The sequence below is a fragment of the Neophocaena asiaeorientalis genome, unplaced genomic scaffold (genome assembly GCF_003031525.2).
Source record: "Neophocaena asiaeorientalis asiaeorientalis breed wild unplaced genomic scaffold, Neophocaena_asiaeorientalis_V1.1 scaffold110, whole genome shotgun sequence".
NCBI lineage: Eukaryota > Metazoa > Chordata > Mammalia > Artiodactyla > Phocoenidae > Neophocaena > Neophocaena asiaeorientalis.
Window position 1 is genome coordinate 5,028,459 of NW_020175053.1, and position 24,114 is coordinate 5,052,572.

General features: G+C 39.0%; 2 protein-coding genes across 5 annotated transcripts in view; one reads left to right on the forward strand and one right to left on the reverse strand.

Annotated features, from left to right (window-relative positions):
- Positions 1–7,936, forward strand: part of PRELID3A (PRELI domain containing 3A) — a 112,192-nt gene extending 104,256 nt beyond the window's left edge. Inside the window, exon 8 of the transcript XR_003005773.1 lies at positions 6,531–7,936. The gene's annotated coding sequence lies outside the window, so the exon portion shown is untranslated. The remainder of the gene's footprint in view (positions 1–6,530) is intronic.
- SPIRE1 (spire type actin nucleation factor 1) overlaps positions 1–24,114 on the reverse strand; it is a 162,741-nt gene that overhangs the window by 28,021 nt on the left and 110,606 nt on the right. For all 4 annotated transcript variants that reach the window (XM_024763920.1, XM_024763919.1, XM_024763923.1 and 1 more), the window contains exons 4-7: positions 19,711–19,788; positions 15,856–16,020; positions 9,253–9,339; positions 7,947–8,076 (exon numbers count right to left, since the gene is read on the reverse strand). In XM_024763920.1, coding sequence (XP_024619688.1) covers positions 7,947–8,076; positions 9,253–9,339; positions 15,856–16,020; positions 19,711–19,788 — 460 coding nt within the window. The remainder of the gene's footprint in view (positions 1–7,946; positions 8,077–9,252; positions 9,340–15,855; positions 16,021–19,710; positions 19,789–24,114) is intronic.

Consider the following 24,114-nt stretch of genomic DNA (forward strand, 5'->3'; position numbering starts at 1 on the left):
GTAAAGGGTATGCTGGGCACTGAAAAATCAGGATTAATGCTTGTTTGTGGGGGGTGGGGGGAAGCGTTGTACCTGAAGTAACTATAAAATACAAGAATGTTCTATTTATAGTAGCTCCCCCCAACATGTAATAGTTTTATGCTTGAAGTGGAAGAGGTGGATTTCCAGATAACATTCAGAATGTAAGTATGTTCTAGTACAGCTTTCCTTGACATTATTTAAAAGAATTATGTGAATTATTTATTATAAATGATGTATATCTAACTTAATGTTCACAATTTCTGCATATTTTTAGATATCAAGAAGGCCAGAACTAGAACTGCCCTTGTGAACTACAAGGGTTTGAGTGAGCAAGAAAGGAATGAGGAAAGGAAAAAAGGAAGAAGACAGACTTGTCATAAATCATTTATCATTTTACATAAAATGTTTAACAGAAAACTTGACAACACATGTGTTGACAACACATGAGTTAATTTTGTTACTACCTCTCCAGGTATTAAGTAGCTAGAACAAATATATGATTGGGGGATGGGGTGTGCTGAAGGGACAAAAGGGCAAAAGCAGCAAGTTTTTACAAAATTACAAAGGTTAAAATCTTTAAATAAACCTTTCATAAGGTGTAGAAAGCAGTAGGCTGCCACACTTACAAGCGTAATTTAAAAGTCTTCCAGAGAGCAAAGGAGGAAATGATTGGGCTAATTGATTAATTCCTATTCAAGAAAAAAGGTAATGTTTAAATATGGTCTTGAAGTATCTTTTGAAAAATCGTATTCTATAGCACACATTTTTTACACACTTCCTCCAGAGGTTCATGCAGTAGCGGCAGCCAGTCTTCCAAGAAAAAGCACACGTATCTCCAACTGGTCCAACTATCCACACCCAACTGAGGCTCTGCCTGGAGACACAGTGAGCTTCTCCAGGCAGGTCTCACAGGTCCAAGCCAGAGTTTCCTTAAGGGTGAAGTCACCAGTGGTGTGTGGAGGAACATTAACACAGTTTTAATGGTTATATATTTAATGTTTCAGAAAAAATATAATTACTATATCAGATACATGATTTTATGGATGTTTTTGCTTAAGAAAATTTTAAAAGTCATTTATGGTAGATTAAAAAAGTTTGAACAGTACTGGTGGCACTTAAGTCTGGTAAAATCATGAGGGTGAGATCTGCACTGAAGTTTAGGGAACACTGTTAAGTGACAGTGGCTGCCATGAGCTAACTTCATTCTCAATGCAAGGGATCTGAGAAATTACCCAATAGGTCTCTAACTGCCTGAAGACTTTGCTGAGGTTGGTAACTGTACTTGAGCTCACTGACTCAAACTACTGAAATAAACACCTAGTACTCAATTCAAAGCTTTCGGATAAATGGAATTAATAGAAGAATATGTTATGTTCCAGTCAGGCTTCAGGATGATCTCCATATGTAAGACTAAATATTGTGTGTGATTTTATCTAATACTGCATATTTGTAAAAGCCCCAGTTGAACACACTTTTAAGAGATATTTTTAAGTAGTTTGATTACTTATACTTTTCTGTTCAAATGAATGAATCCTCATTATCACTTCAGTGTATCTGATGAGAAAACCAAACCCTTGGATAAGACTTTAGACTTCTTCTATATAAGACAATTTCTGGTGATATTTATAAGTAAGCAAACTATTTAAGATGCTACACAGAGCATTAGAAGTCACATGCCTCAGGTTCAGAATCTAAAACACAACCATGATATTAAATACCTTATGTAATAACTTCTATTATTACATAGTGTAATAATTATGTCTGTTAGATACACCCAGGCTGCTGCCTTATTTAGTTGGAGGAAATATGGCTGAAATAAAGATTGTATATTTAATATTTGCATCAGAAAAATAAATTATACTTACCTTAATTAATGTTGACTGGATTAACATTTTCCACTAAGAATTAATATTTCTAAAACATACCTGAGCAGCAGAACATACTTCAATGTGTCCTATTCTACACTTACGTGCATTACCTACACTACACGTTTAAATATTTACTCCTTAGTTAGCTAATTTCCCAACTTAGACAAGAAATGCATCCCGATCTTTGCATTTAGGTTAGAAGAATAGATCAGTCTTTTCCATTTATAATTTGGGACATTTAAATTGGTTAGTCAAAATGACACAACGAAAACACAAGAAATCGAGAATGAAGTGTGTGGAAATTGCAAAGTACACTAAGGTACAAAATAAATTATGGCAAATGATAAGCAGTGAAAGCAAATCAAAAATTTTTGTTGCTCCTTTACATTGAGAAGCTCAGCACCAAGAGCTTTCTTCCCAACACAAGAACCCATCATATAACCTATAAGACACGAACACACCTACATACATGTGTGTGGGCATGCACGCCATCCAGGTCAGCCACCTGTGCCTACTTCACGGGAGACAGCAGCCAGTGTGCTTAGGCAGCGGCCACTCCCAGAGAGCCCGCCAGGGAGGAACATCTTTAGTAGATATTTAGAAGAGATGGATCTTAGTATGTGTTGCCAACTTTTGGAGATTAGCAGTAACACACATGTTCTCAAACGTTTCTGAGTTTATTTTCCAGACCAAGCTTTTTTTTTTTTTACAAAGTTACTCTGCAAATCGTTGATAAAATAAAGATTGTCAAATGGATAAAGAAAATAGAAAAAGCTCCTCAGTGGTCAGTCAGAAGTAGTAAGTGAAGACTATAACATATTTATCTGAGTTTCTTGAAAGTGCAAATATTAGTCATGCCTAAGAGAACTACAAATATACATAGAAATTCAAAAAGCAGTTGGGAACTATTTTAGCTGTTGGAAGACACTCAGTAAATATTCACAGACAGAACATGATACTAGAACTCTCTGGCTCTTTAAATATGAATTTGTATGTAAGATATGCCAACAGTTCCATGGCGTGTAAAAGAAAATTCTGGAAGGAAATACTAGTTCCAATATCTTATCTCATTTTGCATTCAAAACAGCAGCTTCCAAAGTCTAAAATTCTAACGTGCAAAACATTTTATTGGGTCTAAGCTGGCTTTGAAAATTTGCTCATATATAATTTAAAAATTCAATTTAAAAGGGGGGCTGATTTTACAGGTCAAATTTAATCATTAATAGCTACTTGTTTCACTATTAGTCCCTGTCTGTTTAACAGAAGGGCTCTAAACGTGTCCTACAAACCCGGGACACATGATTATATTTTACAACCAAAGCCATTACAACGCTCATGTGTTTTTAGACTCTTAATCAGCACAAAGAACCAGCGTGACAAGGCCCTACGCACAGCAGCACTGGGTACGCAGATAGCTCTTGCCCCTCAACTGAGGAGCAGTCATCCTCTGAAGCAGCTGACAGTTCTGAGTTCAGCTACCTGAATAACTGAGTGCTTTAGAGAGTAAGAAGTGTCAAAACTTTGTTTCTTGAAAGTGTTTTCTATGCTCTGAAGGCAGAATTCTGTTAGACTCTGACCGCTGCTTTATGAGATTGGGGGTGGGGTGGGCACTGTGTTCCATGACCACAAGTGTCACGGCTCTTCCACAGGCTCTTGCAAGGCAACAGATTTATTACAGTTTTAATTTTTTTAAAGTATACTATTTTCAAAGAAACAATGTTTTATTTGACTGACCACAGCCTAGAAGAAGCCTTTCAATTTTCTTTTTTGACGTGTTTGAACAAGCAGATGAATGAAATGTATTTCACAGAGACCACAAAACCCACGTCAGGTGTGAAAGTGCTTTTTTTTTTTTTACCTGACAAGTCAAAACTGTAAGACATGCTAAGTGGCCGCATTGCTGAAAAAAGAAAACAAACAATAAAAAGAAAATAATTCAGCTGTTAGGATATACAGGGAAGATGAAAAAGGGAGGAGGGTTCAAGACCTGTGGTGGCACATTTCACACTTTAAGGCAGAAGGCAGTGAATAACAATCTGAAATACAATAAAACCATGAGTCTTAGTTTTAATTATATTACTAAGACTTGAAATGGAGTAACAATAAAAGAAAACAAATAACTTTTAAAGAACATGTTAAAAATGAAAGCATGTTAAAGATACAAACATTTTAGAATCATAGTACAGGACTTTATACTTAAATATAAAAGAGTTCAAAAGAAAAAACTAGCCATGTTTTAAAACATGATTTTATGGAACATACAAAATCTTTAAAATTTAACAACAAATGTATTCTTAAATAATTAATTTCAGGATGAAAATGTGGCTTTCTGCATACAGGTGAAACATCTTATCAAAAATCTCATTCAGGTACTACCAGCATCACAAAGTATCACTAATTGTCTATTGTAGGCAGTGTAACCTGGCAGTTGAAGCAAGGCCTCAGGAGCCAGAGAGCCTGAGTTTGAACCTCAGCTCTGCCACTTACTAGCAGTGTGATTCCGGGCAAGTTACTTAACCTCTCTGTGCTTCAGTTACTTCATCTGTAAAATGGGAATAATAGTGCCTATTTCATGGGATTGTTATAAAAATTAAATGATTCCATACAAAAAAAGGCGCTCAGAATAGTGCTTAGCACATAGTAGAAGTTAAATAAATATAATCTCCTATGAATAAACTTATTTCTTTCCTGTTGAAATCATTTGTTTTAAAAATTTTATTCCATATACTAAAAAACACTGAATTGTATATTTTAAATGGGTGAATTTTATGGCAGGTAAATTATATCTCAATAAAGTTGATTTAAAAAGGTTATTACCAAGGTTTGATGAATTTGGGTATTCATAAGAATGAGAATTACCTATTTCCACTGTAGCCCCATCCATCCTATGCCCCAGGTCAGGGAGGACAAGTGGCTGTGTGGTCGGAAGAGGAGAGAACCGCAGGTCCACAGGCTTGTCAGGCACAATGTCCCCCCAGCTCATGTTTCCGAGGCAGCCCGCATACAGTTCTAACACCCAAATTTAACAGAATGAGAGTATCTCTCCATATGCTTTTGGCAGATGTTTTTAAAGGAACAATTTACATTTACAACCCCAAATCTCATAGTATGAGATGTCAGAAAAGGTGTTGGGAAAAAGAAAATGATAAGATATGAACAAAGACTGATGCAAAAGAATACTAATTTCAGACTTAACAGGAAAAAAATGGAGCTAGCCTGTAAAACAATAGGGAAATAGGCGAGTAAAAGACAACTTAGCCATGTGTTAGTAATCACATCCTTATAAATAATGCTGTGGGGCATATTTAACCACATGGGAAGATGTTCCTGCCCCACACAACGTTACATGGGGACATCAGACACTGTGCACACAGCTCTTGTCTCCACCTCATGACGCACAAGCTCCATCACAGCGCATGCCTCTGCTGGTGAAACTACGGGTAACAGTTCTTCTTTAAACATTTCCCCAATTTCTACAGTGGGTTTCTACTTGCAATTACATGGAGGGGTAAGGTTTTAAAACTATTTAGGGAACTTTTCTTCAAGATAATTCTGCCAACTTTACCCAAACTCCCCAAGGGAAACTTTATAGTAAGAACCAATGTAGGTCTGCAGAAAGAAGAGCCCAAATCTCTTACTTTCCAATTAAGATGCAAGATCAATTTTAAAAGTAAGATTCTCATAGAACAATCACTTTCAATAACAGCTCAATTCTGGTTGTTGTGAAACACCAATTCATAAGGTTAAAATAAAATAAGATATACTATACAGAAAATTGATATTTAATTATTCTAAAGTAGATTTCCTGCTAGTTAGCATCTAACTTGTTGAAAATGAAACAGAAGAATATGTATATGACAAGGGCATGTGATGCCCCTTCTATGCAACGCGCGGTGTCCCGTTGCCACCCACAAGGACTGCTGGTTTCCTGAACGCTCAGCCCCGGCCACCCCCATGCCCCTGACGGGCTGCTGTCGGCGCTGCAGGGGGAACATGTACCTGCTGCCCCGAGCCTTTCCTCTGTCAGTGCCTGTGGGCAGGGACTCTGACTGCTCATCTCTCTACTCCAACAGCTGACACGGCTGTTTAATAAACACTTGGAAAAATGAAGGAACTGTATGTCAAATATCATCCAAATCACACAAGCACGTTACGTCTGTCTTGTTCCTTTCTCTGTCCTGTTGGTGCTTCCACTGGAGTTTATAATCCCTCCTCTTTTCTCCTGAAAATCATGAAGCTTACTTTTCTCATGGTAATATATTTGTTTTGCCTTATAATTTTGTTGAAATCTTTTCTATTACCCCATTATTCCTTCTCAAGGTACAGTAATTTTTAAAAATCCAGTCTTAAGCAGCCGTCCTATAACACCGTTTCCTTATTTTTCCATAGTGGTTCTTATTCTTTGAGGCTGTGGACCCTTTAGGAATCTGAGCAAAGCTATGAACCCCCTCTCCAGAAAATGCACATACATACACTTTAGGAAATACATACAAATTTGTTATATTTCAAGGGATTCACAGACCATCCTTAGGCTCATGCAAGGACTCCCAGAATAAGAACTCTCCATTTACTTCATGTATATGTTCTGGCTTATTATTATGTAAATGCTCATATGGATTTGTTTTAAACATCATTTTAAAGGGAAACACTTGCTGCCATAAAAATCAGACAGAGATAAATTCACACAGCCTGCCCTCACTCTGAAGCTCTGTACATGGAAGATACGTGCTATTATTTCAACACCTCTGGGAGTACTTTTCATCACTGTCCCTGCAGTGGAGACCAGGACATAACAACCAACAAGACAGACGTGGGCCCTGCTGCCACGGAGGCCACAGTGTGACAGAATGGCCAAAAGTCAAACAAAAGAACATCAGCACGCAGTGACTGAGAGTCATGGGAGGCAGGGAGAGCCGCTGAAGTGGACGTGACTGACCAGACGGAGGAGAGCCTGGGTCAGAGAGGGGAGGACTAGAGAGACCTAGAAGTAAAACCCACAGGGCTTGGCTGTTGGGTAAGAGTCAGAGGTGATGCTGAGCAATCTGTCCTAGGCTCTGAGATGGGGAACCAGGAGGAGACAGTTGGTGGAGAAACCAGGCGAGGTCACCGCTTGGCTGCGGGGCTTGTCCTGCGTGAGGGGCAAGGAGGCCCTGCTCAGCAGACGGCTGCATGTGTGGGTCTGAACTTTCAGAGAAACCTGCGCTGTAGGGCGGGAGCTGAGGAAACCAGAAACAAACCCTGGAGGAGGACGTGGCTGCTCAGGGAGAGGGAGCCCGGGATAGAAACCAGACGACTAAGCAGGGCTTGAAAGAGGCAGAAGAGGTCGGAGGAGACAACCAGGAGACAGTGCCACAGGGCTGGCTCCTGTCCTGTTCAGGCACCACGAGACTGTTTCCCTGAATTCTTTGGGCATCTTTAATCTTACAAATTGGACGACAGCTGCATCAACAAAAATGTTTACATTTTATAATATGGTTTTGCTCTAAATGAAAATCAATGTGTGCTTATAAAAAAAAATTAAACATAATAAATGTAAAGGAACGTGAGTAATAAGTTAAGTGATATCAGTAATAATTGAGTCTCTTATCACATAATACCATATCTTCAAACCATAATTAAGACAACAGAAACCTGAAGTAAAACTATGTATCACTTATATTTCTAAAACGTTATAACTTATCCATGTATATGTATTACAATTTATAAAGTATTTTGACCATGATCCTATTTAATTCTTAAATGAAAGTCATAACGAAGGTGTAGAGGACTTTTTATCCCCCTTCTGCTGACGAAGAAATCGATGCTCACAGAGGTGAAGAGACCGTCCTAAAACCACAGCCTAGAGGTTGCCAGAGCTCTGTCCACTATGCAGCGCGGTGCTCTCCTACACTCAGCATCACAGGGCAATAATTTCCTATTCCATGAATCTCAAGTATAGACTTCCAGCGTGAGGGGGTGTGTGTGTGTGTGTGTGTGTGTGTGAGTGGGAGAGGGCCCTGCAGACGGCAGTCTCTCACTGGGCTGCTGTGCTGTCTTCCAGTGACGCCCCGGACTCACCTAACCTGCCGCGTCTGGTTTCCTCGGGTGACACGGGCCGCAGCTTTCTTTCTGCTTTGATTTCTTCCAGGATCCTTTCATGGAGGCTCCGTGGCCGCGGTGGAGTAGGCTTCAGTTTTCTGGCTGAGGCCTTAGAAAAAATATAATGGCTATAGAGACTTGCCTGAGTAGTTTTCCTTAAATAATTTTTACTGAAGTCCACTCATACAGTACATTATGAAATTATATTTTACTGATTGCAACACTGCTTGATAAAAGACCATTTCCAAGCAATAGGGAGATTACTGGACTTCACAGTGGTTCAATCACATGTGCTCCAGTAACTTTAAGGAGTCAGCTTTGCTGCAGCTGTAGTCATGCTCCCTATGTGCTACTGTGACAGGCAATCCATTGAAATGTAAGCTGTACATTACCTATTATGATTATTGTTTTTGAAAGTAATGTTTTTGAGTAAGTCATCACAACCTTCTTAGAGTATTATCTTCGTTCTATAGTTGAGGAAATACAGGCTCAGGGAGGCCGATCAACTCTCTCAGAGACATGTGGCCACTAGGTTGTGTAGCTAGTGTGCAAATCCGGGCCCATCTGACTCCATGCTCTTTCTGCTCCACCAGGACCGGCCTTAAAATTATTTCCTACGTGGCCTCTTTCCCTTATTTTAAAAAGATTTATAAGAGGGATCATTAATTATGTTTTAGATGTTCACAAACTGAGAAAGAAACACCATTCCTGTTCTAGTTACTGAACACACATGGGGTTTGAGAGGCCTTGGTGAGCACTGGCTGTGGAGCTGGGGGGAAGTAAGTGTAGAACAGAGGAAATGCAAACCAACATTCAAACCAGATCAGAACACCCTGATTCCATGGTCACTAGAAAGAACCCCGTCAACAGACGAAGATAATTAATACAAAAGAGGAGGTACAGCAGGGTGGATTTACTGTAAAACAGTATCAAAACGACAATTTAATCAAGGTGAAGTGTTTGTACCATAAAGTAAACAGGGAGGGCAGCCCACACCAGGAACTACTTGGAATCATATTCAGCTGTTATTCTAGGAGGTATTTGGCCAGATTTTGCACCATAACTCAGGTTGTTTGAGTTAAAATATCCTAAGACAGCCTGTATTGAATAATTTTAAGTACTTTTTTGTGAATTAAGAATGTAATTTACGGTTGGGCTTCATAATTCTGAGAATGAAAGCTCAGTGTAAATACTCCTTTAAGAGCTGAGTTCTAGAGATCATAGGCTAGAGGAGAATACTTCATTATGTGCTCTCCAAACAAGGGGAATATGTCAAATTACATACTGGATTTAAAGGAGGTCTTGATCTGATGAAGTCCAGGATGATTTCATGAGCACTTTTTTTTAACCGAGGGGGAATATCACCATTCACCTGAAAGAAGACAAAAAGTAGAAGATTCATGTGACTACAGGTTTATCATTATAAGTTTCTGGGTACGTATGTCAACATATGTCACTTCAAAATTACTGAAGTGGAATCTGGCTCCACCAAGGATGCATTTCAAATCAATAAAAATGGAGAGTAAATGGCTGAATGATTCAGAGCAAAAATAACTATGCAGAATTGAAGAAACTCCACGTCCACTTTAGTTCTACATTTGGGGAAATTATATATAAGATGCATCCTTCCAACAAAAAGTTTCTACAATTATGAATGTGAATGGAAAAAATAATACTATGCTTAATTACTGTATAATTTCAAGTGTCTCTGGGACTTCCCTGGTGGTCCAGTGGTTAAGACTCTGTGCTTCCACTGCAAGGGGTGCGGGTTCAGTCCCTGGTCAGGGAGCTGGGATCTCACGTGCCAGGTGGGGCAGCCAAAACAACAACAAAAAGTCTTTTACCTCTTATTTTCATCCTTGTACAAAATCTTGGTAATGGGAAGGAGTGGGGACATGGTTCACATTCTTAGACAAAGCTGAGGCTCAGATCGAGGTGGTGTCTGCCCCCTTCACAGGGTCGGTGAGCAGAAGAGCCTGGCAGGGGCCTGGTCTGACTCTGACTCTTGCCCTAACATCCTCTCTTTTTAAAGAAACAGGTTACAAAAATTTTAAGAAATTTAAGAAAAACCCACCAAACCCCCCCCCACCTAAACTCACATTCTGACCACTCAGAAGGCACAGTTGTGGTGACCGTAAGTCATACTTATTTCCCAACCTCATATGAAAAAACAGAACTGCTAGGTACTTTCTGTCATTATTCTCATAAAAGATAGATGAAAAAAGAACTGTTAACAAATTACAAATTTAAAAAACTGATGAATACCTTAAACTTCTCAAAATCCAGAAAATCAGCATACTATTTTTATTATGAACTGCCTAAAAAACCTCTATAATACTTTTTCACTCTACTTTGGTGACCTACTCTTTATCTTGTCATATTTTAATAATTTTATGTTATCAATTTTATTGGAGAGAAAAAAGATAATTTGTTTATTCCTCTAGCACCAATAGTTGATATATTTTTAATTTTGATTGGTTAGAAAGGTTTCTTTAAGCTTCACAATTTGTTATTGAAATGTCATGCCCAATTTTAGAGTTATCGTAAAATTTGGTCAAACTTTTTAAAAGTATTTTCTTATCTGAATTGGAAGACTTCAGGGCATGGACAGTTTTGTTATGTACTTCCCAATCTTAATTACTGTTTTAATTGCTCAGGATCATTAATCAATTGGTTATTAATTTTTTATTGCAGCTGTATGAGTTTTGATCTTTTTGTCAATGTCACTATTTTGTGTCACCTGAGAAATGAAGTTAATTTAAAAAAAAAAAAGAACCTGAACTGCTGCTCCCAGGCCCAGTGGCTGCCCCCCACAAATGCGACCACTCAGGGTGTGTGACAAGCCTGCTGACATCATCCACTCCCCTTTTCCCTGTGCCCCCCGCCCCCCAGTCCTGAGTGAGGACAGGACAGCCCTAAGGTTAGAGTTAGGAGTGAAAGCTGCCTGAGCTGAGCCAAGCTTGTGACCACTAGTACTTGGTTAAAGGAGGGCGTGTACCCAAGCAGCAGAGCTGGGGGCCTACCGTGGCACCACTCTTCACCCATGGACTTCATGTTACACAAGACTTTTTAAAAAATCCTTATTGTATGAACAACTTAATCAGACCTTTCTATTCTACTCCTGAACAGGATAACACATATCTTTCTAGCTACTTTTTTTAATTGGCATTTTTTAAAATTAATTTATTTTTTAATTTTATTTTTGGCTGCACTGGGTCTTCGTAGCTGCGCTCAGGCTTCCTCTAGCTGTGGTGAGCAGGGGCTACTCTTCGTTGTGGTGCACAGGCTTCTCATGTTGTGGAGCACGGGCTGTAGGTGCGCAGGCTGAGTAGTTGTGGAGAGTGGGCTGAGTAGTTGTGGAGAGCAGGCTCAGTAGTTGTGGCTCACGGGCTCTAGCGCACAGGCTCGGTAGTTGTGGCACACAGGCTTAGCTGCTCCGCAGCATGTAGGATCTTCCTGGACCAGGGCTCGAACCCATGTCCCCTGCATTGGCAGGCAGATTCTTAACCACTGAGCCACCAGGGAAGCCCTCTTTCTAGCTATTTTTCGTATACTTTTATTTTAATGTTCTTTCCATCACAACAGCAGGATTGAGTGAGATAATGGAGTCAATAAGGCCAAGGTTGTGAGTTCCATTCCCCAAACAAGCACGTTAACATCAGTTTCCTCACTAGTCAGAAACTGGATCCTGGATCCCAATTACAAAATGTGTGTCAGTGCTCATGAGGGAGCTGCAGGCCAGTATTGATGTGAGTCAGTCAGTCAAAGTCCTTACCAGCAGGAGGAAAAGTAACAGCAAATTCCATTCTGCTGCTGGGTCAGTGAAATTACTTTTTTTTAAATATAAATACAGAACACACTCTGAAACAAGCTCTCTGAAGCTGCAACAATAAATGATTTCTAGATGAACACAAATAGTAGGCCCATAAGTAAATGAGACCAGTTATAGAACTTGATCTTACTTTTGAGCCACAATGCCTTAAACAAATAACTTCTATATAAAAAATGTTTAAGTTTCTACATCTTTATTTTTGTTTTGAATTTTATTTATTTATTTTTGTACAGCAGGTTCTTATTAGTTATCTATTTTATATATCTTAGTCAATCCCAATCTCCCAATCATATATGTCAATCCCAATCTCCCAATTCATCCCACCACCACCAACTCTCTGACTATACATTTTACAAGGATCTTTCATTACACTGGACTAGTCTTCTCAAATAATTGGTTTATACTTAAGAAAAAAGAGGTTAAGACAATTAGAAATAAAATGCCTCCTCTGTTAGGCTTCTATTAATCAAAGAAAGACAAAGTTTTCAAGAGCTCAAAAACATCAGAAAAACAACAGATCATCTGATCAGGCTTTAGACCAAGGTAAATAAATAGAGGGAACTTGGTAATGCTTTAAAAAAAAAAAACCTTTAATGAGATATAATTCACATATAAAATTCATCCCTTTATTTATTTTTTTTTTGGCGGCACCACTCGGCATGTGGGATCTTAGTTTCCTGACAGGGATTGAACCCACACCCCCTGTAGTGGAAGCACGGAGTCTTAATCACTGGGCTGCCAGAGAAGTCCAAAATTCACCCTTTTAAAGTGTACAATTCAGGGTTCTAAGTAGTCACAAGGTTTTGCAATCACTACCAATAACTTCAGAGAAATTTTATCACCCCAAAAGTATATGCTGCACCCATTAGCACTCATTCCTCATTCTTCCCTCCCCACAGCCATCGGCAGCCACTAATCTACTGTCTTACTGATGTGCCTACTCTGGAAATTTCAAATAAATGGAACCCCTCATACATTATGTAGCCTTTTGTGTCTGGCTTCTTCCACTTAGCATGTTTTCAAGGTTCACGCAGGTGGTAGGATGTATTGGTACTTCATTCCTTTTTATGCCTGAATAATATTCCATTGTATATTACCCACTCATGAGCTGATAAACATTTGGATGGTTTCCACTTTTTGGCTATTATAAATATGCTATGAACATTCATACATAAATTTTTGTGTGGACAAATGTTTTCATTTCTCTTAGGAGTGCATGCAATGGCTGGGCCGTAAACGCTATGTTTAACACCTTGAAGAATTAGCAAACTATTTCCCCAAGTGTGCACCATCTTACATTTCCATCAGTGATATGAGGGTTCCAATGTCTCCACATCCTCACCAGCATGTTACTTCTTGTGTTTTTTATTTTAGCCACTCTAGTAGGTGTAAAGTAGCATCTCACTGCAGCTTTGATTAGCATTTCCCTAATGACTAATAATGTTAAGCATCTTTTCATGTGCTTATTGGCCATATCTTCTTCAGAGAATAATTCAAATTATTTGCCCACTTTCCAACTGGGTTGTCTTTTTTATTGTTGAGTTTAAAATATTCTTTATATGTCCTGGATACAAGTCCCTTTTTGGATATATGATTTGTAAATATTTTCTCTCATTTTGTGGGTTGTCTTCACTTCCTTTATATTGTCTTTTTAAATCACAAAAGTTTTAATTTTCGATCAAGTCCAATTTATTTTTGTCTTTTGTTGCTGTACTTTTGGTGTCATATCTAAGAAAGCACTGCCTAATCTAAGATTACAAACCTGTTTTCTTCCATGAGTTTTATAGTTCTAGTTCTTAAATTTAGGTCTTTCATCCATTTTGAGTTAACTTTTATATATAGTATAAGGTAGCAGTCCAACTTCATTCTTCTGCTTGTGAATATCCATCTGTCCTGGCATCATTTGTTGAAAGGACTGATATTTCCCTTTTGTCTTGGGATCCCACAGAAATCAACTGACAACAAATGAAGGGAATTATTTCTGGACTCTCAATTCTATTCCACTGATCTATGTTTATCTTTATGCCAACACCACACTGTCTTGATTACAGTTTCTTTGTAGTAAGTTGTAAAATTAGGAAGTGTGAATCCTCCAACTTTGTTCTTTTTTCAAGATTGTCTTGGCTATTCTGGGTTCCTTGTAATTCCATGTGACTTTTAGGATCTGCTTATCAATTTCTGAAATGACCGGCCAGGGAGCAGCGACAGCACCACACGGGCATGGCGCGGGGCGCCCGAGCACAACCACCATGGCCACCTCCCTCGGTGGGGTTGCCTGTTCGGGGCGCCTGCCCAGTTACGCGGTCCTTGGGTCGCCCACGCCCCGCGCCTAGCCGTTGCCACAGCTGCCGGAAGAGGCAGTTCAACAGCCGGCCGGGCTCTGGAGCAGCCGGCCAGGCTCTGGAGCACCCAAGCCCGCTTCAGGAAAGCGGCTTCCGCTCCTCAACTGCTGGCAGCCGGCTGACGGCGGCCGACGATCTACATCTTTATTTTTAAAGGTGAGTTATCTGAAATTCTCTGTTAGAATTAAAGCATTTTACCAAAACATTTTGAAAAAATTCCATTGAAATGTTTTGTACTTCTATAACTTAATGTTCTAAATATAATCCCATATGGCTAAGCCATTCAATTCCCATCATGAGCATCACAAATATACCAAAAAAAGTGGATTACTATGGTATAGTTATGTAGTTTAAACCTGAGGATTAAATTAAGAACATCTTGGCACACCGCTTCAGATACAGATAGACTATGTGTGAAAATCCATTGTGTTTACTCTTTACAACAAAAATTTTTTTAAAGAAATTAGAAAGTGGCATTATATTGATAAAAGTAAAAATTTTTTTAAAATATATCCAGTTTTTGAATGATGAAATATGAGTAGCTGGGGCTTCCCTGGTGGCACAGTGGTTGAGCGTCCACCTGCCGATGCAGGGGACACGGGTTCGTGCCCCGGTCCGGGAAGATCCCACATGCCACGGAGCGGCTGGGCCCGTGAGCCATGGCTGCTGAGCCTGTGCGGCCACAGTAGTGAGAGGCCTGCGTACCGCCAAAAAAAAAAAAATTTGAGCAGCTGAATTTCCACTCTCATTTTATCAGGTACATATATACATAACAAGGAACTAATCAAAATCTTAGCCTGTTAGACTAAAACTTGAAAACTTCCCCCACACAAAACCAATCACCACTAGAACTGCCAACTGCCTAGTCCCCTGCACAGAGGCTCAGTATAAACGTATCCAAGTGAACTGCATGGAATTACCCAGACAAAGAAAGACAGAAAAAAGGAAAACAATAATGGGTACCACAAAGTAGTAACATGTTCTTCTTTACTTACTACTCACAACCTCCGAACTGTATAAACATGCACATAACAGGAGTCCCAGAGGGACTGGAAAGACAAGAAAGGACAAAGAAAATGTGAAGAACTAATGGCTAAAAACTTCCAAAATTTGATAACAATACAAATCTACTCATCCAAGAAGCTCTATAAACTCCAAGCAATAAACTCCAAGAGGGCCACAACAGAACACATTATAGTCAAGTCATTGAGAGAAAAATATTGAAAGCAGCAAGAAGTGACTATCACATACAAGGGATCCTCAATTAGATGAACAGGTGATCTCTCACTAGAAACCATAAAGGCCAAAAGGCAGTGAGCTAAGTTTAAAGACAGAAAAAAACACTGTCAACCAATAATTCTGTACCCAGAAAAACTCTGCTTCAAAAATGAAGAAGAGGGCTTCCCTGGTGGCACAGTGGTTGAGAGTCTGCCTGCCAATGCAGGGGACACGGGTTAATTAAGACATTCCCAGGCAAACAAACACTAAGGGGGTTCATCACTAGTAACCCTGCCCTAAATGGAGTTGTTCAGGCTTAAAGAAAAGGACAGTAGACAGAAATTTAAAGCCATGGGTTGTGGAATTACACATTTGTAACTTTTCTGTGAGTTTACTGTATTTTCCAACTTTTCCATATTGAGAAGAACATTTTCAACAAATAAGATTACCAAAAAACAACCATTTGAGTCCATTAACAGTTTTCTTTATTACTTACCATCACTTTTCGCAAAGTGTATCTTTTGGATCGAATGTCATCCATTAGCATCTCATAAGGGGTGAGCTGATATTCAATAGGCAGAGGGTTGTACTGCCGCTCTTGGACCTTCTTGAGTTTTACTCCATTCCGCAAATCCCTCATCACCTGCACCCAGAATCGAGCCTGAAAGAGCCAAGGGTGGAGAGAAATCCATAAATAAATTTACCAGTTTCCTCTAAAGAGCTATAGTCGTAAAGAAAATATTAAGAGCTTGGATTACAAACAACCAAGCAAACCAAAGAGAAACGATTTTAAAAATTAGATTTTAGGGTACTAAAAAGCAGGTAGGATGCCAGCAGAGAATCCACCAGCTCTAACTGTGGGGACACCTGGATAAAACCCTAATTCACCCCCTGTGCTACCTGCATCCATGGCCTCAGTTCCTCAGGCCCTCATGTTCCACCTATCAGGTGGCTTTGCTCACTGAAGAGGTGTGTGTTTCTCACACTAGACTTTGGGTTTGGCTCTATTACTTCCTTGGCCACTGGAATTTTAGTGGATATGACATGACCAAAGGCTTCAACAACAAATGCACAATGGCTTGTCACTCTGCTCCTGTTACTGCCATGAGAACATCATACTTGGGTTGGCACGAAGCACACTGGCAGGATTATCCAGGAGAAGGACGATGCACAGAGTAGAGCCACCACTCTGATCTGCAGACTCATGAGCTGAGTAAATGCTACCACTTTATGCCGTGGTATTTTGTAGTGTTCAGTTACGCAGCATTACTGTGACCACAGCTAACTGATACAGCCATCTACTGCTATTTGACATCCAGCAAGTTGCTTCCCCTTTCTGAACCCTGGCTTCCTCATCAATAAAAGAAAATGGCACTTTATAACTTGTTGAGATGATCAGAGCTGATGTACAGTGTTCTGCACATAGAAAATGCTCAAAAATGACAATTTTTATGTTATTACTATCTCTGCACAAATTATTTAATATCGATTTTCTTATCTACAAATAATAGCAAGTTGCTCTGCCTGCCCTTCAAGAAAATGAAATATATGTAAAATATTTATTATAATTTAAAATATATTAAATGTGTTAATATTATTATACTTTAACCTTTTTGTTTTCCTGCCTATAAGCTATCATATTCTCGGCTTCAGTAAAGAGAAAATCAATATGATATTTAACTGAAATATTATAGGTTGTTAAGCATTAATAAGTGGCTCAATAGCTACATAATATATTTATTAAAAATCAAGTGACATATTTCATAAGAAATGCCTACATAACTGATTAAACTTCTCAAAAAGTCCTCAAAAAAAATTTTTTTTTAAAAATTTTTAAAAAATTTTTTTAAATTTGTGATTTTTAAAAACTGTATACCATTTCCAAAAGGATTTGAGGTACTTAATACTGTGGTATAGCCATCAGAACATCTTCTAAAATATTAATATTTAAGACAAGTTCTTAGATTCTGCCATTAAATTATCCTAATATAAATCCCTAAAATATTTAGATCTCTCCTTTGGGAATGCTCGTCTCAACTTCTCTTGCTCATTCCTTGAAGATCCAATTCAAATACCATCTCATTTTTAAAATACTGTCTCTTCTCTTCACCTCCTCTGGCTTTAAGAAAACCTGACATATGAAACTTTGAATTCTCAAAACAGATAAATTAGTGATGATTACTCACATTAGAATCTTTTGCTATAATTTACAGAAAAATTCAAACAGACTCTTTTATATAGCCAGCTCATTATATATTACTGTTGGCAAAAATTTTACAAATGACTTTTCAGAAACTAAGTTCCAGTTATATAAAATAATGGACAACTGTCACTGTATGTATTCCCAGAGATTTTATCATTTACCCCTTATTACACTAGAAAGATTCTGAGATGTATAGATTCTGCCATTAAACATATTCTAATTCTCCTTCATACTATTCCTCATTCCTTCCTCATTTCATTCTAATCTTTCTAGGTAGTTCACTTTCATGATCTTATGAAAAAGAAGCTGGTGATCTAGGCAAATGTAACTCCCTTTGGAGATAGTATGTCTCTTGTCAGTGATCATACTGTTGTAGATGAGGTTGCCTTAAGACAGTTAATTAAATTTTTGGTTCAACTTTATACTAGCTATTTGCTAACTTCTGAGCACCTGGAGTTATTTACCTGGCTTCAATGTCTTGGAAAACAAATTTAAAAATTTATTAACCGGGCTTCCCTGGTGGCTCAGTGGTTAAGGATCCGCCTGCCAATGCAGGGGACACAGGTTCGAGCTCTGGTCCAGAAAGATCCCACATGCCGTGGAGCAACTAAGCCCATGTGCCACAACTACTGAGCCTGCACTCTAGAGCCCGTGAATCACAACTACTGAAGCCGGCATGTCACAACTACTGAAGCCTGCGTGCCTAGAGCCCGTGCTCCGCAACAAGAGAAGCCACTGCAATGAGAGGCCCATGCACCGCAATGAAGAGTAGACCCCACTCGCTGCAACTAGAGAAAGCCTGCGTGCAGCAACGAAGACCCAACGCAGCCAAAAATAAATTAAAAAAAAAATTTATTAACCAAGATGATATACACCTAGAGCAACACTATGCAAAGGAAACTGATCATCAATATTATTCTAAAGTGACAATACTAGCTTATAAGACAATATAGGCTACTTGTTTTTAAACTTTACTCTTAAATATTCCTGATTAATATCATTCCAAATATCTCAGGAAAGATATCGTCCATAAATTAAGAATATTGCTAACAGGAAACACCCAAATGACCATCAACAGAAGAATGGATAAACAAATTGTGGGACTTACATACAATGGAATACCTCTCAGCAATAAAAAGTATAAACTATGATACAGGCAACAACATGGATGAAATCTCCAAAGAATTATGCTGAATAAAAGAAGCCAAAAAAACCCCTGTATATACTATGTGATTGTATTTACATAAAAGTGTACAAAATGCAACCTAATCTATAGTGACAGAAAGCAGATCACTGGTTGCCTGGAAACTAGGGAGAAGGGAGGCAGGAAGTAGGGTTACAAAGCAATACGAGGAGACGTGGGGTGATGGACAGGCTCACTGTTTTCTTATGGTGATGGTTTGTTTCACAGGTGTGAATGTGTATGCGTATATGTCAAACTTATCAAACTGTACTTTTTAAACATGTGCAGCTTGTTGTATGTAGATTATACCTTAATAAAGCTGTCAGAAAAGAATATGACAATTGAAATCTAACATGGTCAAAGGCGACTTGTTCATATCCTCCAAATCTGTATCTTTTCCGATTCCGTCATTTAATGTCATTATTTATCCAGTATCCTTAACATGAAAAGTCAGAATCCTAAAATGTGCCTTCCTACATGGATCTAGTACCATGTTGGAAAAACAGTAGACAGTCAGTGAGTCACATGAATACACTGCAATCATCTGTTCTAGAAATCTGTCTTCTGTTTCACCAGGGCAGAACATTGTAACTTATCACTCATTCTGCATCCCCAGGGCCCTAATCCAGTAACTATTCATTGGATAAATGAATGTACTACACTATAGTTTCACTATATCCTGAAACAGAGCTTAAACTTTGACTTCCACATAAGAGGATGCTAAGGTATTAATGTAATTAGAAAGGTCAATATCTTAAACACTGAAATTCTCAGAGACATTGGGGTGGTTCTAATAAAATTAGATAGTTTTTAAAAAATGGATAGCTATTTCCTCAAATGTAAGGTTAGGCTTTCAAATTGGTATAATATCATTTCATAATAGTCCTTAAGATAGATCATTTTACAAAACATGATACGACTTCTTCAACACTAAACAGAACACAGAGAATACCCAGCTATCTCACCCAGTCAGCGTTTTTCAGCTCCTCCAGGTCTGTGTTAGATTCGTTACTCTTCTCCATTTCTTGAATCTTCTTCAGATTCTACCAATTAAAATTCAAATAAAACATTTAAGCACAAAATTTCATTAAGTTACCTTCTCAAATTAAAATTTCGAACGGATACCTTCAGATAAAATATATACAGAAGTGTTACTGAAGCAGATAGCACAGAATCTACTCCTCTGTAAATTTCAGCCAATTTCAGTAAATTAAAATAAATGCAGTCCTGCAGAGGGATGGACTGAGATTGTTCATTCTAATTTCCTTTGAAGCCTTGTGGTTAAACCTCAGTCACAATATTAATTCATATCTTCTAAACTATACTGACATTTCCTTCTCCATCAACCCCCACATTCAATCCATCATTAATCTCACAGATGTAACTTTCTCTCTTTATTACTTAAGTCCTCTCCTTTTTATCTCCACTGTAAATCCCTTAATCCAAACACCATCTTATTTGGCCTGGACCCCTGAAGCAGCCTTGCCCCAGACGCTAAGTGCTAAGCCTTCAGGCAACCATCAATTTAACCCCAACCACAACCCATGTTACAGGAGAAACTGAGGCTCACGAAAGCTAACTAATATGTCTTGGGTACCCCAAGGTGAGTGACAGAGCAGGAGTGAAGCACACGGAAGTGCCCCAGGGCCTCAGACAAGGTAAGTGATGGAGCAGGACTGAAGCAGACATGAGGTAAGACATATGGAAGGGACAGCACACGATGAGCAGAGTGTTGGGAATGTAGCATCCAGACGCTTAAATAACCCTGAGAAAACGGACAGGTAACGTTCTACTTTAACTTGGCCAAAATGAGCATTTACGAATTGGTATTACACAAGGAAAAGAATAGGATTTATGATTTGTACCTGAGCTTTGCACATAACAGGTACTTAATAGGTGGTGTGACATTATATCAAAATCTGAGTAATAGGGGCTTCCCTGGTGGCGCAGTGGTTGAGAGTCCGCCTGCCGATGCAGGGGACATGGGTTCATGCCCCAATCCGGGAAGATCCCACATGCCGCAGAGCGGCTGGGCCCGTGAGCCATGGTCTCTGAGCCTGCGTGTCCGGAGCCTGTGCTCCGCAACGGGAGAGGCCACAACAGTGAGAGGCCCACGTAACGAAAAAATAAAGTCTGAGTAATAATCATTATTAACTAAATCAGGACTCTCAGTTTTCTGACTTTAAAGATATATCAGAGGGGGCTTCCCTGGTGGCGCAGTGGCTGAGAGTCCGCCTGCCGATGCGGGGCGCGCGGGTTCGTGCCCTGGTCTGGGAGGATCACGCGTGCCGCGGAGTGGCTGGGCCCATGAGCCATGGCCGCCGGGCCTGCGCGTCCGGAGCCTGTGCTCCGCAAGGGGAGGGGCCACAACAGCGAGAGGAGGCCCGCGTACCACAAAAAAAAAAAAAAAAAAAAAAAAGATATATCAGAGGTACTGGTATTACATTATCTCTGATATTCAAAATTCCTCATTTTTTGCTAGGGATTATTAGTTAGCTTAAAAAAATAAAATCTCTGATGACTTAAGCCATAATACCAAAATCAGAATTGAGCGGGGAAGAGACCGAAAAGGAGAAGCACAGCTGTTATTTTGTTCCTCTAATGGCTGCAACCCAGGCTCCATTCCCAAAAGAATTAAAGTACATACTACTTGGGATTTCCCTGGCAGTCCAGTGGTTAAGACTCCGCGCTTCCTCTACAGAGGGGCGCGGGTTGGATCCCTGGTTGGGGAACTTAAGATCCCTCATGCCGTGCGGCACGACTAAACTAAGATAAAAAATAAATAACATAAAATATAAAAAAAATAAAGTACTACTCTATTGACTAGAAGATTCTTCCAGGTTTGTTTTTTTTTTTTTAACATCTTTATTGGGGTATAATTGCTTTACAATGGTGTGTTAGTTTCTGATCTATAACAAAGTGAATCAGCTATACATATACTTCCAGGTTTTTTAACAATTAAAATGGTGAAAGAAAAGAGACTTAGGAGGTGAAATGCCTCTGGGCACCCTGAGACTCTATCAGGCTACGTCATCTATTTATCAGCAGCAACACTCAAACAATGACAGCTGAACCTAAGTCCCCATCTCCCTCTCCCTAGAAAGCTTTACCCCAGATGCCCACTTAGCTAATTCCCATATATCCTTCTCATTCTTGCTCAAAGGTTACCTTCTCAATGGGGCCCACCTTGACCACCCTATATAAATTCCAAGCCCCACACCCTGCCATGAGCAACCCCTAGTCTACGTCTTTCTCCAAAGTCCATCCTGCCTCTAACAGTCCATATGATTTACTTAATATGTTCACTGTCTGCCTCTCCCTGACAGATTCCAAGCTTCCATGGGGAAGTAGTTTTGGTCTATTTTGTTCACTGTTGGGCTCCTCAAATCTCTAGAACAGTGCCTTGCACTTAGTAGGTGCTTAGTAAATATTTGTTGAATATGTGAATTAAGATACTTTCAACCAAGAACGTTCACTTAAATCTCTTCAATAGTTCTTATCATGTCAACTTTAATAAGTGGAAGCTCAATCAAAAGGAAAATTATTCAGAGGAAAATCTGTATTTTCTTCCCTAAACTCAGAATCCCCCGGAAGGACGGGATGGAGAAATCTTATCTTTCTGTCATATTTCTCCCATCACCTAAAAAGGCTGATCCCACAGCAACCACTTTATTATTTATCCAATGATCTATAAACCAAAAGATAATGAAAAGAGCTGAAAACACAGTGGAGAAACTCATCTTTACAAGCCTATGTTGTTTTCAAAAATTCCGATGGTCTCTAGGTCCTTTTAGGATCCAAACAAGAGAAGGCAAGACAAATGTACAGATACAGTAGAAGATGGGAGGTCTCTGGCAAGATGAAATCTTTATCTTTTTTCCTTGAATCCTACTGCTACTACCAAAAAGGTGATTACGGTAGGTCTCTGAATTGTTCTTTCTGCTTCAGCTTCTTCCTCATTTGGTTTATCTTTTCAATCCCCCATGACGGGTTCTCAGCGTCTCTGTTGTGCCCCTCAAACTGGGGTGCCTATAAGTACTTCTGGGGAACTCTTTTAGTTAGAGCCTGTCCTGGGGATGTTGAGAGAGAGAGAAAGCCAGTTTGAGATACTGGATCCAGCTGTGCCTAAAGCTAGCTGTGCCCTTATATTCCCAATTAAGGGAGTCAATAAATTCCTCCCCCTTCCACCCATGCTAATTTGAGTGGATTTCTGTCACTTGCAATGGAAAGAATTATGATTTAACATGTCCCCTTTAGTCCAAAAATATGAGTTCATGCTTCTATGTCTTAGGGGTGGTCTGGTGGAAGAGTACGAGAAGCATATGGCCCTTTTTCCACCCAACCTTAACTGTTACTGTTCTCGGACACATCCCTGACAAAATGTAGTCAGGATGGTCTCACTGTTAAGACTTCAGACATCTCTATCTTTACTTGTGCTGTGACAAAATCCCTAACTCCCTGCAGCTAAGAAAAACTATCTGCTGTCTATAATACTGACGATAATTTAAATGAATGGCCTCAGAATTTCATGTTTCTTTATTTTTCTGAACAGCAAGTAGCACTAATTGTAGCTCAGATACTTCCTAGCTGTGTGACTCTGCATAGTTATACAACTGCTCTAGTCTTCAGGTTGATTTTCTCACCTGTAAAATGCAGCTGCCAATAAATACCTTTTCGATTTTGTTAACATTATGTAAAATAATACAAAAGAAATATAGCATGTGGCCTGGTTCATATTAAGCAGATTAGTAGATACTAGTTATTTAGCATTTATTTAGTAGTTATTAGTTACTATAAGCCAATGAATATCTATGAAGACTTGATTGTGAACACTTCCACTCTATCACAAAAACATTATTCTTTTTTTTTAAACATTTTATCTTTTAACAAATGAGACCTCTCTTTAGCCTCTTCATGAAGTAAAAGATCCTGAATCATCAATAAATCAGTATAAAATAGCTGAGAATCTGTAAATACTATAATTGAACAACCTTGAACAAATATTCAACGAAGAATCTCAGGTTTTCTCATTAGCAGCAACACAAATGAGTTAGTTGAAAGTAAATTACAGATTTTTATAGTTTTAGAGACAAGCTTCTGTCAGTTATATTCTAACTTCTGAATACGTTTTTTTTTTTGCTTGTACAAATGTAAGAAGAGATGCCAACCTGTGCTTGGAATAGGGTGAGAAAGTCCTAACTGAGAGCATCCACACGGCAATTAACTCTCCCCATTTCTGACACAACCATTCTCAAGCTAGCAATTAGAACTGCTCTTTGCCAACATCTTTAGTTCCCAGCATCTTAAAAAATAAATAAATAAAATCTACTCCATGAATCACAAGTATATCAAATACTCAGAGTAATGTT